We start from the raw sequence: 19,504 nt of genomic DNA on the forward strand, positions 1-19,504 counted from the left end.
GCTGGATGGTCGTATGGACATCTGGTGCATATCATGTCCTGGTTATTCGACCTCTGACACCAGGCAGAAAATTTCTGAAGAGTATTGATCACCAGTCTTGTAAAGACACTGCTCAGAAGATGGCAAAGGAAAACCACTACTGTAGAAAAATTTTCCATGAATAATCATGCTCAAGACTATGATTGCCCACATCGTACGACACGGCATATAATGGTGATGATGATGACGTATGTCTTATGGTCTTATGATTGAAAATGTGCATCTGAGACCAAGGCTAGCTTGGATGAGTCTTGTAATGATAGTCATGATTAGATCCTGGTTCTGAGATGGCATCTGCAACCAAGTGACCGGCCAAAAGCAATGAGAAATCCAGTTTGGCAATCATTTAGTTGAGTAGGAGGGCGGTAAGTAAGAACAAAGGGTTGAGGAAGAGATCAATGAGCAGGCACAGTTGTCAGACACAATGGGCAAGTACTGGGCTTAATTGGTTGGATCTCAATTTGGCATGGTGTAGTGAAAGCTGGTTGTCCAGGGAATTGTTAACAATGGTTGCTCCGAAATGGATTGCATTAATTTTAACACAACATGAAAAGAGAAACATATCTGGGAAATTGCACAATTTGATCCATGTCTGATGAGGACATCCCATGTGATCCCATGGATCTCCAGAGTGACAGAAAACAACTTGGAAAAATGGTCACGATCCCTTTTCACGAGTATATCTTCAGATGCATGAAGTTCAAATAAGCAGCATAACTTAACTACTATAATCAGATCCTGATCAAGCAGTATCTTTCATGTCAAACATTTTGGTGAACAATGGTAACTTTGACGGGCATTGACAGGTAGGAAACCAGGAAGGAGAATGTTCAATATTTTGAAACACAGAACGGAAAGGAGCAAGTGTTCACCAGCAGGCTTCTCAGGTCTGCTCCATTGTCCAATATAGCTATTGTCCAATAATCTATCCTTCATAGTTTTCTGGGATCGAATATATCAGAGATTCAAGAATTTCAGCAAGAAGACATTATGCGACCTATGGCTCCTGTTTCTTTTAATTATGTCCCCACCAGAGGGTACAACTCAATGGCTAATAACCTGCTGGCAGGACTCGGCAGGCCAGAGATTATCTGTGGAGGTAAAGGGAGAGTAGACATGTTAGGTCAAGGCTCTATATCAGGGGTTCCCAACCTTTTTAATGCCATGGACCCCTACCATTAACTGAGGGGTTCATGGACCCCAGGATGAGAACCCCTGCTCTATATGCTTCTTGATGTAGGACTTGACCTGAAATGTTACTCATCCCTGTGCCTCCATGAATGCTCCTTGACCCTTTGAGTTCTTCCAGTAGTTTATTTTTTCTCCAGATTTAAGCTCTCTTGTGTCTCCCTTCTCAAAATCGACCTTGTCATGCCCCTTGGGACCTTATATGTTTTAATGTGATCATCATCCATTCTTCAAAGGTCCAACGAACGCAGATCCAACACTTTTGTTTAGCAGGACAACCCTCTCATCCCAGGGTCTAGTCTTACAAGTTTCTTCTCAATTGCCTCAAATGCCAGTGTATCAGAAGCACATAATAAAGACTGCAAGATGAACATACTACTGAGGCAAAAGTTGAATTATTATAACAATCTTATAAAAAATAATTACATTTTAAAATATTCACGTAAGGGAATTGTATTCACCTACATTAACTTTCTGGTGCCAAACAGTAATCACTAAACTGGTCCACTAAACTGTAATCACGGCTTAAAATACCATTAAAAAACAAGTTACACATCCTGCAACAAAAAAAAACCATTTACAAGATACTTTGCAGGGAGAATAGTTTGTAAATACCTGAATGTCTTGTACTAATGGCAGACGAACAATGGGTTTTGCAGAGAAGCACTGAATTACTGTGCAAGTGTGTTCATTGTAAAGAAGCTTTAGGTTCACTGAGTAATGATGGTGAACACTGACTGTTTGAACTGCACTTCTATACAGTAGCTACATCCTGAAATTCTTAAAAGCTTAAAAGAAATATTATGGGACTTATTGAAAATCAAAAGATGTTGACAGAATGCCTTCCTTGGCTAGGGAGTCCAGAGGCTAAGGTCAGGGTCTCAGAACAAAGAGTTAGACATTTAGGATGGAAATTACTTTTTTTGCTTGGTGACTTTAGAATTCAGTGCCTTTGTGGATACTCTATTGTGGAGTACCTTCCAAGATAGGTATTGACTGACTTTTTGACGCTAATCAAAAACACAAGAGATTCTGCAGATGTTGGACATCTTCATCAACACACACATGATCCTGGAGGAACTCAGCAACTCACACAGCATCTATGGACAGCAGGAGCTCCCAACCGGGGGTCCTCAGACCCCTTAGGTAGTGGCAAGGCTCCATGGTACAAAAAAGATTGGACACCCCCATTCGAAAGGAATAAACAGTCGACATTTCAGGCTGAGTCAATCGAAGGATATTTGAGATGGGTTTGAGATAGCACTACTGAAGGCATGTGACAGCTTAGTGGTAGTTCAAAAGACAAGAAATTTGACTAAAAATATTATCAATAACACCTTTTCTGAAGTAAATTGTGGTAAACTATCTCCGCAAACAATGAAAAGGAGATCAAAGGCGAAGCGAATTTGAGGAATGAGTTGTGTTGGTGTGTTACAAATGGTTGGTGTGTTGACACAGATGGAGTTGGAGTGAATGATTTGGAGAGGAGGAGTTGAGGCAGAGGCATTTTGTTTAAACTTTTCAATCTCTTAGTAGGAACTGATAAAAGAGATCGGGATTGACTAGTTGAGGTAGGCAGTGGTCTAGGACTAAAGGGCCAGTGTTTCAGATCAAGAATTTGATGGAAATGATGACCCCTTACTCTGGTGGTCTCCAGGTAGGGTCTTGCTCCTTAATTATCCAGATTCGGAGGAGTACAGACCTCTGTTCTGCAAATAGCAATTGACGTTCATTGTTAATTTTTAAATTTTCAATACAAGATCTTTAATTAACCACCACTGATTTATTTTTTTTTAAAAAGCCAGGTGCTAGATCAGTGAACATCTGACTGAATTCTTGGGAGGCTAAATAGATTCTCCACTTCATTTGTTCCTATACTCCTAATTAAGTTGGGCATGGTAACGAGAAAATAAAACTTCATTTGGTACCTAGGAGAAAATCAGCCTTAATTTAAACTTAATTTCATTCAGTTGCAAGTAAATCTTTAAAAGTACAGCTGTAATTTTTGTGGAAATCATATAAAGTGCAGAAATAATTGTTTAATTAAATTAATGATTAAGAAAACATGAATTCAACCTCCTTCATCAGATAAGGATTATCAGTCTTGAATAGCACTTGAATGCATTAAGATAATTTCCTCCCCCTAAAAAGGCCACTGTCATTTAAAGATTATTGTTTAGCTGCCCTAAAACCAAACAAGCCAAATCCTACAGGAAGTGAAATTGAAAAGTAAAAGCAAGCAAAGTTCCTCTGCCCCAAATAATTTTTGCAAATAACAATATGCCGTTCCCTCTTGAGAGCATTCTGCAATAGTTTCATTATTTATGAAAGCAGCAATCTATAACAAATTTTCCTCCCATGTCAAGATTGTTCTCGATACGTGCTAAGGCCTTCAGCAGAAAAACATTGGAGGTTATTTATAAATACAAGGGTATTGTAAATTTAATCCAGCTTTTTATCTATCTTCTATTTCCCAAGACTGTCTAAATTTATTCTTTAAACCAAATTAATTTTCTCATTGTAATGGAATCAGTAATCCAGACAAATTTGATAAATTCTCTTAGAAACCCTCTCCTTTAGGTTTTTGGAAAATGGTTCAAAGAGATCTTACATCACCAGAGATTTAATAATTGAAATTAATTGTATAATGCCAGTGATGATGTATGTTAATTTATGTGGGTGAAGTACATACCTCTATTAATTATTGCGTGAAATCAGTCTAAGGTTGCAAATTTATTTCCAGTTGGATAATCTTCAAAAATAGATAATTTGTGGGGGAGGACATAGGTTATTGAATTCTGTAGTTGTTATAATTTTGACAGAAGAATTGAAAAAGCTCAGACATATGGTGTTAAAATAGATATTATATGATTTTCTGGTGATTTCCATTCAGCCAAGAGTATTGCACATGGCTAAGTCAAGTTTCTGTGTTGTAGTAATAGTTGGCGTGATGTGCATTCTGGGTAGCTGGAGCAGAATATAAATTAAATAACTGGATTTTTTTGCCGAATGAAAATATAAAACTGAGAGAAAAATTAAGTCAAACATCTTTTTTATTTATTGGTTAATCTTGTGCGGTATTGCACCTCAGGCACCTGAGGTACTTGGATTATTTCAAGGTTCAAGGTACATTTATTATCAAAGTATGTTAGCAGTATACTATTGAGATTCGTCTTCTCCAGACAGCAATGAGACAAACAAAACCAAGGAAGCCATTGAAAAGAAAAAAACATCAACCCTCTCCCATGCACAAAAAAAAACAATCATGCAAATGGCAACAAGAACATCAGCCCCCCCCACCCCATATACGCAAAAAACAAATCATGCGAATGGCAACACGATTGATGTGATATGGACCATCTTTTGTCACTTTTCCAACAGAACTCATAAAAAATCCAATGGTTTTGATGCTTCATCTTTATTAACCTACTAGAGTTGAGCTTTTCACAAACTTGTCAATGTTAAAGGGGAAGTCCTATTTTCCTCCTTTGAAAGGATGATATCCAAACTTCGTGTGCACTTTTGAATATAGTCACAATATTAAAACTCAAAGTGCCATATAGATCCTGTAGAAAGTTGATAAGGACATCTCACCTGGTCAATTGCATTAGGCTTGCCCTCAGGACATGGCTTAAATGTTCCAGCGAGCACAGGAGTTATAATTTATCATTACTCTTTTTAAATACAACTTGCTTATTCATTTATCTTCCACATCATTTGAAGCAATCCCATTCTTCTTGATAACCCCAACCCCTTTAAGTATTGGGAGCAATTATTTAACATTGGTATTTGTTGATTGCCCAACTAACTCATGAGACAGGGTACATTAATGCACGTTTATTTTTCCATGGCACGTTGAAATACAAAAGCTTAACAGTTATTTAACCATCTAATTTCTTTGGCCAGAGAGTGGTGAATCTGTGGAATTTGTTGCCACGGGCAGCTGTGGGGGCCAAGTCATGGGGTGTACCTAAGGCAGAGGTTGAGAGATTCTCGATTGATCAGGGCAGAAGGGATACAGGGAGAAAGCAGGAGACTGGAGTTGGGAGGGAAAATGGATCAGCCATGATGAAATGGCCTAATTCTGCTCCTATATCTTATGGAATTAATTTGATATACTCATTAGAATTAGATAGATTAACCTTATTTGACACATGTACAATGACATGCATCATTTGCGCCAATGACCAATACAATCTAAGTATGTCCTGGGGGCTGCCGGCACATGTCAGCATGCTTCCTTCCAGTGCCAACATAACTTATTAACCCAAACTGAATGTCTTTGGAATTATATGAGGAAACTGGAGTACAGGGGGAAACCCACATGGTAATGGGGAGAATGCACAATCTCCTTACAGACAATGGCAATAATTGGACCCCGATTGCTGGTGCTGTAATAGTGTTGCAGCAGCTGCTATGCTACCTTGCCGCCCCATGACCAATGAACTTCCGGATGCAAGGTGAACTGAAATAGGGAATTTCTCTCATCATTTACTTCAGTAAAAAATTCAGATGAACTCAAGTTATAATTAAAGGGGATAACTTCACTCCATTTGCCCCATCATTGAAATGTTCCCACAACCTCTGGACTCACTTTCAAGGACTTTTCATCTCATGTTCTCAATATTCATTGCTTATTTATTTGTTTTTTTTGTATTTGCACAGCTTGTTGTCTTTTGCACACTGGTTGAATGCCCATTGATTCTGCTATGGTTATTAATCTATGGGTTTATTGAAAATGCCTGCAAGACAGTAAATCGCATAGTTGTATATATGTACTTTGGTAATAAATTTACTTTGAACTTTTTGAACTTTCTATGTTGATGGTGGTGGGATTTTCACCAGACTTTTGAGCGAGAGGTCCCAGTTTCAAATCCGGCCAGCTTCTTGAACATTTACTCGTGCTGGGTTGAGCGGCGGGCTAGCAACTCAGCCTCATAAAACAGATTAACACAAGAGAAATGGCATGGTTGCTGCCTAATGCACTAACTAGGTACGGGGAGGAACTTTTTGAACTTTGGGAAGTCGATAAATATATACTTCTTGACCAGGTTTTCAGCATTATTGCCATTTGAAGTACTTACAGCTGTCTTCCTCCTCAGCAACAATTTTGATCACGTAACAGGCATAGATAAACCCAAGTAGCTGCAAAAGAAACAAAAAGTCCATTACACACAATGGTCAAAATTAATCAATAGAGAAATGAAATCATTGTACAATTATAATAGTGGATGTAATTGCCCCTCCCAGCAAAGCTGCTTGTTTAATTTGGAATGTGAAAATAAAGAGTGGGAAATAATTCACATTTACAAGCAATAAGAAACCAGAAAAGCACCTGGGTAAACATGTGCCCAAGACATTGTTTGTATCATTAGAAGATTTTTCATGCTCTCTTCCTTCCTTTAAAATGCATTTCAATTTGTGAAGACACTTTCTTGTATTGTTACCCAGGCTCAGTATTTCCTGGCTCACATGGCATTTCAATGCCATTAACACTTTAAAAATAGAGATTTAACATAAATTTTAAGTAGAGAAATCTATTTTGTTCTGGAGCATTCACTCATGAACGTCAAAATTATAGTCTGTGAAATGATAATCCATTACTCAGAATGTAAAATTATTCATTTCAATTCACCAGCTTTGTTTTTTTTTAATAAGGTAGGAATGGAAAAGATGGTCTCAGTTATTTTTCATCATTGGTGGAAGGATCTTAAATAAGGATACTGAAATACATTTGTGTCGATAGTTTACCAATTAGTGGGCTTCTTGTTTCCAGTTTAAGACAATTCACCAAAACAAAAATATCTCAAAATGTTTCCTAACCGTCAAGAGTAATTTTTTATTGTCGTTGCTAATACCTCTAGCAGCCTAGGAGCCCAGTTTAGCAGATGCATAATGAGGTGCTGTCAGCATTCTAGACTATCTCGTCATAGATACAAAATAAAAACAGATTCTTCAGCCCAACTGTACTGGGTTGCCCAGTGAGCCCTTCGCCATTCACATCTCTCCTATACAGAGAAGTTTAATCAAGCATTGTAATATTCATGTCTGTTTTGGGACTACCACATTTAGCCTCAGTTCTCTGTGAATAGACCCCTGTGAATAATCAAAACAATCTCACATCTGCAATCTTATATCTCACAGACAACGGGGGTTAAATTTAGAAATCCCAAAACAGGCATGAATATTACAATGGTAGATTAAACATCTCTATTTAGAATTAATTGATGAAGTTATTTCCAAATGTAGCATGTTTTGGGTGGGAATGTGGGAAGAGATAAAAATGTATAACTCGCAATAAACTGTTATGGATTTAGAGGTCTGTGGAGCTGAATGCAGTATTTGACAGGTATACATGGTTTTCAATAAAGCATTTGCAACTGTTTACAATTTAAGTGCATACATTTAACATAATACTGTGAAGGTTTTATGAAGCATAATGGTTTATTTCTCATTTGAATAGGCATTTGAGATTCTGCAGGCCAGTCGTCATAAATTGGGGTCCATGACAAATGGGGGTGGGAGGGCGGGTTGGAAGGCACGTGCAGTATATATACAGTGCCTATAAAAAGCATTCATCCCCTTGGAAGTTTTCATGTTTTATTGATTTACAACATTGAATCACAGTGGATTTAATTTGGCTTTTTTTTAAAACACTGATCAACAGAAAAGACTCTTTCATGTCACAGTGAAAACGAATTTCTATAAATTGGTATAAATTTATTACAATTATTAAACACAAGATGATTGATTGCACAAGTATTCACCACCTTCAAGTCAGTAGCTGCATCTTTGGCAGCAATTACAACCTTGAGTCTGTGTGGATAGGTCTCTCATCAGCTTCGCACATCTGGGCACATATTTTTCTCCATCCATCTTTACAAAACGCTCAAGTTCTGTCAGATTGCATGGGGATTGTGAGTGAACAGCCCTTTACACATCCAGCCACAAATTCTCAACTGGATTGAGGTCTGGAATCTGATGACCACTCCAGGACATTAACTTCGTTGTTTATAAGCCATTCCTGTTTAGCTTTGGCTTTATGCTTGGGGTCATTAGAACACAAAACAGAGGAACAGAATTAGCCCATCGAGTCTGCTCCACCAATCCATGACGGTTGATTCCGGATCACACTCAAACTCCATACACTTGCCTTCTCGCCGTATCATTTAATGCCTTGACCGATCAGGAAACTATCAACCTCCACCTTAAATATGCCCATGGATTTAGCCTCCACCGCAGTCTGTGGCAGAGCATTCCCTAGCTAAACAGTTCCTCCATATCTGTGTTCTAAAGGGTCACCCTCTGTTTTGAGGCTGTGCCCTCTAGTTCTTGATACACCCACCATAGGAAACATCCACCCTATCCAGTCCTTTCAACCAACACACATCAAATTTGCTTGTGAATACAGCAGGCCAGGCAGCATCTCTAGGAAGAGGTACAGTCGACATTTCGGGCCGAGACCCTTCGTCAGGACTAACGGAAGGAAGAGCTAGTAAGAGATTTGAAAGTGGGAGGGGGAGGGGGAGATCCAAAATGATAGGAGAAGACAGGAGGGGGAGGGATGGAGCCAAGAGCTGGACAAGTGATTGGCAAAAGGGATATGAGAGGATCATGGGACAGGAGGCCCAGGGAGAAGGAAAAGGGGGAGGGGGGAAACACAGAGGATGGGCAAGGGGTATAGGCAGAGGGAGAGAAAGAATGTTTGTATATAAATAAATAACGGATGGGGTATGAGGGGGAGGTGGGGCATTAGCGGAAGTTAGAGAAGTCAATGTTCATGCCATCAGGTTGGAGGCTACCCAGACGGAATATAAGGTGTTGTTCCTCCAACCTGAGTGTGGCTTCATCTTTACAGTAGAGGAGGCCATGGATAGAGATATCAGAATGGGAATGGGATGTGAAATTAAAATGTGTGGCCACTGGGAGATCCTGCTTTCTCTGGCGGATAGTTTTTTCAACATTCGGTAGGTTTCAATGAGGAATGTATTTACCAAAATACATTTCCCAACACTGTATTCCATCTGCCACTTTTTTGCCCATTCTTCCAATTTGTCTAAGTTCTGCTGCAATCCATTGCTTCGTCAGCACTACCTACCCCTCCACCTACCTATGTATCATCCACAAACTTTGCCACAAAGCCATCAATTTTATTGTCTAAATCATTGACAAACAATGTGAGAAGTAGCTATCCTAATACTGACCCCTGAGGAACACCACTAGTCACTGGCAGCCAAGCTGAAAAGGGCCCTTTTATTCCCACTTGCTGCCTCCTGCCAGTCAACCATTGCTCTATCCATGCCAGTACCTTTCCTGTAATGCCATAGGATTTTATCTTATTAAGCAGCCTCATGTGTGGCACCTTATCAAAAGCCTTCTGAAAATCCAAGTAAATGACATCCACTGCCTCTCCTTTGTCCACCCTGCTTACTACTTCCTCGAAGAACTCCAATGGATTTGTCAGGCAAGATTTCTCTTCACAGAAACCATGCTGACTTTGACTTACTTTATCACAAGTATCCAAGTGCCTCGAAACCACATCCTTAATAATAGACTCCCGCTCTTTCCCAACCACTGAGTTTAAGCTAACTGTCCTATAATTTCCTTTCTTTTGCCTTCCTCCCTTATTAAAGAGCGGAATAAAATTTGCAATCTTCCAGTCCTCCGGGCCCATGCCAGAATCAAGTGATTCTTGAAAGATCATGACCAATATATCTGTTATCTCTTCAGCAGTCTCTCTCAGGACTCTAGGACATAGCCCATCTGGCCCAGATGATTTATCCACCTTTAAGACATTTGAGTTTGCCTAGCATTTTTTCCTTTGTAATAGCAACGGCACTCACTCCTGCTCCATGACACTCACGGACAACTGACACACTGCTAGTGACTTCCATAGTGAAAACTGATGCAAAGTACTCAATAAGTTCATCTGCCATTTCTTTGTCCCCCATTACTACCTCACCAGTATCATTTTCCAGTGGTCCAACGTCGTCTCTCATCTCCCTTTTACTCTTTATACAACTGAAAATTCTTTCATAAAGTATCATGCTTTATATTATTGGCTAGTCTGCCCTTGTATTTCATCTTTTCCCTTCTTATAGCTTTTTTAGTTGCCTTTGTTGGATTTTAAAAGCTTCCCAATCGTTCAACTTCCCACTCACTCTTGCTACCTTATATGTTCTTTCCATGGCATTTATGCAGTCCCTAACTTCCTTTGTCAGCCATGGTTGCCTACCCCTGCCATTTGAGAACCTCTTCCTCTGTGGTTTTATCTATCCTGTGCCTTCTGAACTATTCCCAGAAACTTATCCTCCTCCAATTCACCTGGGCAAGCTCCTCTCTCATGCCTATGTAATTCCCATTATTCCATTGTGATAATGATACACGAGTTATGCTTCTGCCTCTCAAATTGCAGTATGAATTCAATCATATTATGATCATTGCCTCTTAAGGGTTTCTTTACATTAAGTTCCCTAATAAGATCTGGATTATTACACAACACCCAATCTAAGATAGTCTTTCCCTTAGTACGCTCAAGCACAAGCAGCTCTAATAAGCCATCTGGTAGGCATTCAACAATTTCCCTCTCTTACGATCCAATAGTAACCTGATTTTCCCAATCCTCTTGCATATTGGAAGTCCCCCATTACAATTATGTCATTATCTTTATTACACGCCTTTTCCAATTCCCTTTGCTTTCTCAACCCGACATCTTGGCTACTATTTGGTGGCCTATATATGATTCCCATAATATTTTTTCCCCTTGCAGTTTCTTAACTCCATCCACAAAGATTCAACATTCTCTGACCCTATGTCTCCTCTTTCTGAAGTTCTAATTCTATCTCTTACCAACAGAGCCACACCATCACCCGAGGCCCTCCTGCCTGTTGTTTTGATACAAAGTTATATCCTTTGATGTTAAACTCCCAACTATGACCTTCTTTCAGCCACAACTCAGTGATGCTCACAACATCATTCCGACTAATCTCTAACTGTGCCACGAGTTCGTCCACCTTATTCCGAATGCTACGCGCATTTAAATATAACACCCTCTGTCCTACATTCTTCATCCTTTTAAATTTTGCCTCTGTGGTACAATTTAACTCTTTGTTCTGTTTGCACTTGTACCCAATCATTGGCTTGTCCTTCCTTACATTCATGTTACACCCATCATCTACTTGTAAATCTGCTGGCTTATCCTCAGCTCTATCATACTGGTTCATCCCCCAGCTATATTAGTTTAAACCACTCCCAACAGCGCTAGTAAATCTGCCTGCAAGGATATATTGGTCCCTCTCTGATTTAAGTGCATCCCGTCCCTTTTGTGCAAGTCCCACCTGCCCCAGAAAAGGTCCTAATTACCCAGAAATTTGCTCCAATTCTTCAGCCACGCATTTATCTGCTACCTCATTCTATTTCTATCCTCATTGTTGCGTGGCACAGGCAGCAGTGCTGAGATTACTACCTTTGAGGTCCTGCTTCTCACCTTCCTTCCTAATTCCCTGTATTCTTTTTTTCAGGACCTTATCTCTTTTTCTTCCTATGCCATTGGTACCAATATGTACCATGACTTCTGGCTGCTCACCTTCCCTTTTCAGGATATTGAAGACGCACCCAGAAACATCTCAGACCCTGGCACTTGGGAGGCAAACTACCATCCATTTCCTTTTTGCATCCACAGAATCACCTGTCCATCCCCCTGCCTATAGAGTCCTCAATTACTGCCTCCATCCTCTTGAGTTCCCTGCCCTTCTGAGCCACGGGAGCAGACTCTGTGCCAGAGGTACGGCCGCTACTGCTTCTCCCAGTTACGTCTCCCCAACAGTACTCCAACTGGAGTACTTTTTGTTGAGGGGGAAGGCCACAGGGGTGCTCTCCACTATCTGATGTTCTCCCTTCCCTCTCCTGACAGTCACCCATTCATCTGTCTCCTGTAGCCTTGGAGTGACTAACTCCCTGTAGCTCCTGTCTATCACTGCCTCACTTTCTCTAATAAGCCAAACGTCATCGAGCTGCAGCTCCAGTTCCCTAAAACAGTCTCTACGGGGCTGCATCTTGATGAACCTGGTGCAGATGTGGCCATCGGGGAGGCTGGGAGTCTCCTGGAAATCCCTATTTACCTTGCCTCCGTCTGTTCTTGCTGAAGCCCCATTGAGCAAAGCTCACTACGCTGACTCAGAGTATTCTGACAATGACCTCTCCCACGATTACCGCTCCGCTAGGTGGTACGTCTCTTTTATAAAGACTGGGTTTTTTCTTTGTCAGGCCTGTGCTGGAACGCTCCTGCTGCATGTGCACACAACTCCAATCAACGACTCCCATTGAAAAACGTGCTGCTTTTTCAAGCCCTTTGTTGGGCCTGCCTGGGAACACTCTGGATGCATCTCCACATTACTCCAATTGTTTTGCTGGAAAACAAATCTTCTCCCATGTCTCAGCTCTCTTGCAGACTGCAGCAAGTTTTCCTGCAGGATTTCCCTGTATTTTGCTGCAATCATTTTACCCTCTACCTTCACAAGTCTTCCAGGGCCTGCTGCAGTGAAGCGTCCCCACAACATGATGCAGCCACCACCATGCTTCACAGTAGGGATGGTCTGGTTTTAATAATGTGTGGTGTTTGGCTTATGCCAAACATAGCAGTTAGTCTGACGGCCAAAAAGCTCAATTTTGGTTTCATCAGACCATAGAACCTTCAGTGTCTCCCACATGCCTTCTGGCAAACTCTAGCTGAGATTTCATGTCAGCTTTTTTCAACAGTGGCTTTCTCTTTGCCACTCTCTCATAAAGCTGTGACTGGTGAAGCACCTGGGCAACAGTTGTTGTATATGCAGTCTCTCCCATCTCAGCCACTGAAGCTTGTAACTCCTCCAGAGTTGACATAGGTCTCTTAGTGGCCTCCCTCACTCATCCCCTTCTTGCACAGTCACTCAGTTTTTGTGGACAGCCTGCTCTAGGCAGATTTACAGCTGTGCCATATTCTTTCCATTTCTTGATCATTGACTTAACTGTACTCCAAGGGATACTCAGTGACTTGGAAATTTTCTTGTGTCCATCTCCTGACTTGTGCTTTTCAATAACCTTTTTGCAGAGTTACTTAGAGTGTTCTTTTGTCTTCATGGTGTAGATTTTGCCAGGGTACTGACTCAGCAGCAGTAGGACCGTCCAAATACAGGTGTATCTTTACTACAATCAATTGAAACATCTTGACTGCACACAGGTGATCTCCATTTAACTAACTATGTGACTTCTAAAATACTTTCTCAATCAATTATTTTTCATTTTATAGTTGTAATTAATTTAAATCACTTTGTAGAGATCTGTTTTCATTTTGACACGAGTTTCTTTGTGTTGATCAGTGTCAAAAAAGGTGAAATTAAATACGCTGTGATTCAATGTTGTAAAACAATAAAACATGAAAACTTTCAAGGGGGGAGATGAATACTTTTTATAGGCACTGTAGCTAGGGAGCCTCAGACTTTTGCACAGTGAGTGATGATAAACCTGATTCTGATATGGGTCTCTATTGTGGACTGAGAGTGGGAATGGGTACGGAGAGGGGAATCATGGTTGGGAAAAGGTGGAGGGAGAGGGAGGAGAGTAGGGGAGCACCAGAGTGTCATTCTGTAATGATCAATAAACCAAATGACCCTGTCTGGTGTCTCAGGGCGGGGTGTGTCTGCATCCATGCCACCACCCAACCCTGGCACTCCTTCTCTGCCACCTGTCCCACACCCCTCCCATGACACTTCATTCTTGCCATTCCCAATATCCTTTACTCCCACCAGATTTACAAATTCACTCTCTGCTCCATATGGACAAATACAGTAATGTGCAAAAGTCTTTGGCACCCTAGTTATATACTGTATACGTATGTACCGAAGATTTTTGCATAATTTTCTTTCTTTTCAAATCTTTTTATTGTTATATCATACAAAAGAATTAACACGAGTACATTGAAGGAACAACACTTAAAATGTCTCAAAAAAGACATTATCTTAAAGATTGGAAAAAAAGTTGTGATAACAAAAAAAACCTACTAAGCAGAAAAAGTGGGAAAAAAACCCCATTAGGTGTACAACCCTGGAGCCATGCGTCATACAAAAAGCTTCTAAAAATAAACATCAAACCACCAGCAAGCAAAGAAAATATACCAAAAAATTTACAATTAGATCGTGGAAAGAATCTATCAATTAGCTCAAATGATAATAATGAGCAAATGAGCCCTATCTTTTCTCAAAATCAAATAAAGATTCAAAGGTTCGACTTCCAATTTTCTCCAAACTAAGACACAGCATCACTTGAGAGAACCATGGTGACAAAGTAGGAGCCGATGTATCCTTCCACTTCAACAAAATGGCCCTCCTAGTTATCAATGTAACAAATGCAATAACATGTTGGTCAGGCACAGAAATACCATGAATATTTTGAGGAATTATTCCAAAAAGCACAGTTAATTTATTAGGTTGTAGATTAATTTTAAGTGCTTTAGAAATTGTTGAAAAAACTGACTTCCAGAACTGTTCCAATATAGAACAAGACCAAAACATATGTGCTAGTGTAGCTATCACAGTTTTACATCTATCACAATAACTATCACCATTAGAAAATATTTTAGAAAGTCTCTCCTTCGTCAAATGATAACGATGTACAATTTTAAATTGAATCAGTGAATGGCTAGCACAAATTGAAGAAGAGTTAACCAACTTCAAAATCCGCATACAATCCTCTGTCCTAAAAGTCAAATTGAGTTCCTTTTCCCAATCCTGCTTAATCTTAGATAAAGGACGCTTCTCCCATTGTAATAATAAATTATAAATTCTTCCAATAGAACCCTTGATCGAAGGGTTCGTACTCATAATAGTATCTAACAGGTCAGCTTCCAATATGTAAGGAAAATTACTTAAATATTTTTGTAAAAAATGTCTAACTTGAAGGTATTGCAGAAAGTGTATGAAAGAGAATATTTATCAATTAATTGTTCAAAAGACATCAATCTATCTTCTTTAAATAAATCCAAAACAGAATTAATACCTTTATTTTTCCAAAGTAAAAAAGTTGGACCACTCAAAGAAGGCTTAAAAAAGTAATTTCAATAAATTAAACTACAACATAATTTTATATATACCTGTGTATGTATGTATACACTTGTTACACTTAAAATATAACAAGAGATAAGAAAGAATACTTATTTATTATTTATTTATTGCTATACTTTAAATAAGTACCTTGTAGCAACATTGAAGTGTTCTTTCTTCCTCATTGATCAAAATCCTTGAAACCTGCGTATTTCCCTTTACAGGAATTCAATGCTGCCCTTTGGTTACTGTTTGATACTAAACAGATAACTTGACCTGATTTGAGCTTTTGATCATATCCAATGACTTTCTAACATCAAGACCACCTTTGTACCCTCATTCTGCTCCACCTTGTTCAATTACTGCTGAATATGGTGGTCCCACACCACCAGGCTTAGGAACGGTTTTTACCCTTCAACAACCAGGCTCCTGAACCAGTGTGGGTAACTTTACTCACCTCAACCCTGAACTGATTCCACAACCTATGGACTCACTTTCAAGGACTGTACAATTCATATTCTTAGTATTATTTATTCACTTGTTGCTTTTTTTTTGTATTTGTACTTTGGTTGTTTGTCAGCAACACAAGAGATTCTGCAGATGCTGGAGACCCAGAGCAGCCCACACAAAATGCTGGAGGAACTCAGCAGGCCAGGCAGCATCTATTGAAACGAATGAACAGACAACGGTCGGGTTGAAACCCTTCATCAAGGCTCTCAACCTGAAAAGCTGACTGTTCATTCATTTCCATAGGTGCTACCTGACTTGCTGAGTTCTTCCAGCATTTTGTGTGGGCTGTTTGCTAGTATTTACATGTAGTTCTTTATTGATTCTATGTATTTTCCTTGTTCTACTGTGAAGGACATGTATATAGTACATGGTGGTGGTGGGGTGGAGATACATCTCTACCAAAGGAGGTTTAAGGCACCCCTTCCCTCCACTAGGCTGCAGGTCACCCTTGGTCAAGATGTAGCACCTGTCTCCACACCATCACCCTCAACTCCCCCCCCCAACTGATCAGGGTCATGTGGAACTATGGGAGCAGCTGGTGGATGGCTGTATGAGTATGAGTAGCTGGTACATATCATAATTCCTGGTTATGAGACCGCTGATGCTAGGCAGACAACCTCTGATAATGATAATGGTTGATAATGGCTGTGGTCAACGGTCTTGTAAAGACACAGCCCAGAAGAAGGCAATGGCAAACCACTTCTGTAGAAACTTTGACAAGAACAGTTATTGTCATGGGACCATGATCACCTACATCACACGAAAATGGCACATGATGATAATGATGATACAGTGCGTACTTTGATAATAAATTTACTTTGAATTTTGAAACTATCATCCATTCTTTGTATCTCTAAACTTGCCCATTCCCGGCTTGTGTACCATCCCTTCGTACAGTATATTCAGTTCGCCTCTGAGTCGGATTCCCAGATGTCACATTTCAGCATGTCTTGTTCACCCATAACACAAATCTACGAGTCTGATTCTCAGCATTATTTACATTTTTATTTACACAATTTGTCTTCACATTGTTTATTTGTCAGTCTTTGTTTATGTATAGTTTTCATAAATTCTATTGAATTTATGAATCTGAAGGTGGTATATGGTAACTCACGTATCATAAATGTTACTTTGACTTTGTCTTTGATCAACCCTACTTAAGAGAAAGAGCAAATTTAACATTCTGATTATTGTGTTCAAATCCTTCTGTGGTCTTATCCTTCCCTGTGTTTTCCTTCATTCATACCTTGAGTTGGTTTACCATTTGGTGACATCCGATACAGAATCCATCTAACGTCTTGTAGATTTTCACACAAGATGCGACAATGATGATGAGAGAAAACTGGGAGGTGACAGTATTCTAAAAATTCTGCTGCGCTCAATCCTTTTCCAATTTTCTAATTTATCTTCCCTCGTTAGGTGTTCTATCTATTAAAAGCATACATTAACTTCAATGAATTCATTCATTATAATAAACCTCCAGTATCCAAATAAACGATTACAAGACTTCATTTGCTGTCAGGTCTGATAAGAATGCTGTACTCAGCTTTGTCAAAGCACAATAGATAATCGATTTTCGTCAGCAAGAAACATCAGGCAGTGATGTGATGTATGCAACACTCGGTAATGTCAAATGACATTTCATTTCCAAGGTTCTTGATTGGTGTTAGAAACCATTACTTGTTCTAATCAAAATAAATTATGTTATGCATTTGCAGCATGAGAGCATTTTGGAAGGCAAGCTGAAACAATATAAACACATAGCTCATTTTAAATGGATAAAAAGATAAAGGAAACATAAATTTCAAATTTCATAAGGAAGAGGCAGATTTAGTGAACTAAATTTAACAAAATTATTTTTCCATCAAAGGCAGATAGTCAGCTACTCCTCAGACAGAATGATATATGACAATGGCAGAATTGTGAACTACTCCAGCTTGTAAGATCACAATAAAATATATTTAACAACAAGGCCATTTGTCCCAATAGAGACAAGCCTGAATATGATACTACCCTGCAATATGCAAAGTAATTAAAACATACTACTTGGTGTGTTATTAGTGCATTTCCTAGAATATTCCTGGCAGAGTGCTTAGAGAATGTGCAGACCAGCAAGCAGAGATTCTCACTGACATCTTCAACATTTCCCTGAGCAGCACCATTGTTCCAACCTGCTTCAAGGCCACCACCATCGTCCCTGTGCTGAAGAAGTCTTCAGTGTCCTGCCTCAATGACTACCGTCCCGTTGCACTCACATTCATCATCATGAAGTGTTTCGAGAGGCTCGTCATGAGGCACATCAAGACCCTGCTGCCCCGTCACTGGACCCCCTGCAGTTCGCGTACCGTCACAACTGTTCAACAGATGACACCATTGCCATCACCCTCCACCTGGCCCTAACCCACCTGGATAAAAAAAACACGTACATTTGAATGCTGTTCATAGACTTCAGTTCAGCATTCAACACAATCATTCCTCAGAAACTGATTGCAAAGCTGAGCCTACTGGGCCTGAACACCTCCCTCTGCAACTGGATCCTAGACTTCCTGACTGGGAGACCTCAGTCAATCCGGATTGGAAGCAGCATCTCCAACACCATCACACTGATCACAGGGGCCCCCCAGGGCTGTGTGCTCAGTCCACTGCTGTTCACTCTGCTGACCCACGACTGTGCTGCAACACACAGCTCGAACCACATCATCAAGTTCGCCGATGACATGACCGTGGTGGGTTTCATCAGTAAGAACAATGAGTCAGCATACAGAGAGGAGGTGCAGCGGCTAATGGACTGGTGCAGAGCCAACAACCTGTCTCTGAATGTGAACAAAACAAAAGAGATGGTTGTTGACTTCGGGAGGACATGGAGCGACCACTCTCCGCTGAACATCGACGCCTCCTCCGTTGAGATCGTTAAGAGCACCAAATTTCTTGGTGTTCACCTGGTGGAGAATCTCACCTGGTCCCTCAACACCAGCTCCATAGCAAAGTAAGCCCAGCAGCATCTCTACTTCCTGCGAAGGCCGAGAAAAGTCCATCTCCCACACCTCATCCTCACCACGTTCAACAGAGGTTGTATTGAGAGCATCCTGAGCAGCTGCACCACTGCCTGGTTCGGAAATTGCACCATCTCAGATCGCAAGACCCTGCAGCTGATAGTGAGGTCAGCTGAGAAGATCATCGGGGTCTCTCTTCCTGCCGTTACAGACATTTACACCACACGCTGCATCTGCAAAGCAAACAGCATTATGAAGGACCCCATCCACCCCTCATACAACTCTTCTCCCTCCTGCCATCTGGCAAAAGGCACCGAAGCATTCGGGCTGTCACGACCAGACTATGTAACAGTTTCTTTCCCCAAGCCATCAGACTCCTCAATACCCAGAGCCTGGACTGACACCAACCTACTGCCCTCTACTGTGCCTATTGTCTTGTTTATTATTTATTGTAATGCCTACACTGTTTTGTGCACTTCATGCAGTCCTGGGTAGGTCTGTAGTCTAGTGTAGTTTTTGCGTTGTTTTACGTAGTTCAGTGTAGTTTTTGTATTATTCATGTAGCACCATGGTCCTGAAAAACATTGTCTCGTTTTTACTGTGTACTGTACCAGCAGTAATGGTCGAAGTGACAATAAAAAGTGATTTGACTTGACTTGACTTGAATTAGATTCACAACATACATGCATATGACATAGA

The 19,504-nt window shown here is 40.3% G+C and overlaps 1 protein-coding gene across 1 annotated transcript in view; it reads right to left on the bottom strand.

The window, feature by feature from the left end:
• Positions 1-19,504, bottom strand: part of nkain2 (sodium/potassium transporting ATPase interacting 2) — a 646,326-nt gene that overhangs the window by 33,870 nt on the left and 592,952 nt on the right. Inside the window, exon 5 of the mRNA XM_072279168.1 lies at positions 6,312-6,372. Coding sequence (XP_072135269.1) covers positions 6,312-6,372 — 61 coding nt within the window. The remainder of the gene's footprint in view (positions 1-6,311; positions 6,373-19,504) is intronic.

The sequence above is a fragment of the Mobula birostris genome, chromosome 2 (genome assembly GCF_030028105.1).
Source record: "Mobula birostris isolate sMobBir1 chromosome 2, sMobBir1.hap1, whole genome shotgun sequence".
Taxonomy (NCBI): Eukaryota; Metazoa; Chordata; class Chondrichthyes; order Myliobatiformes; family Myliobatidae; genus Mobula; species Mobula birostris.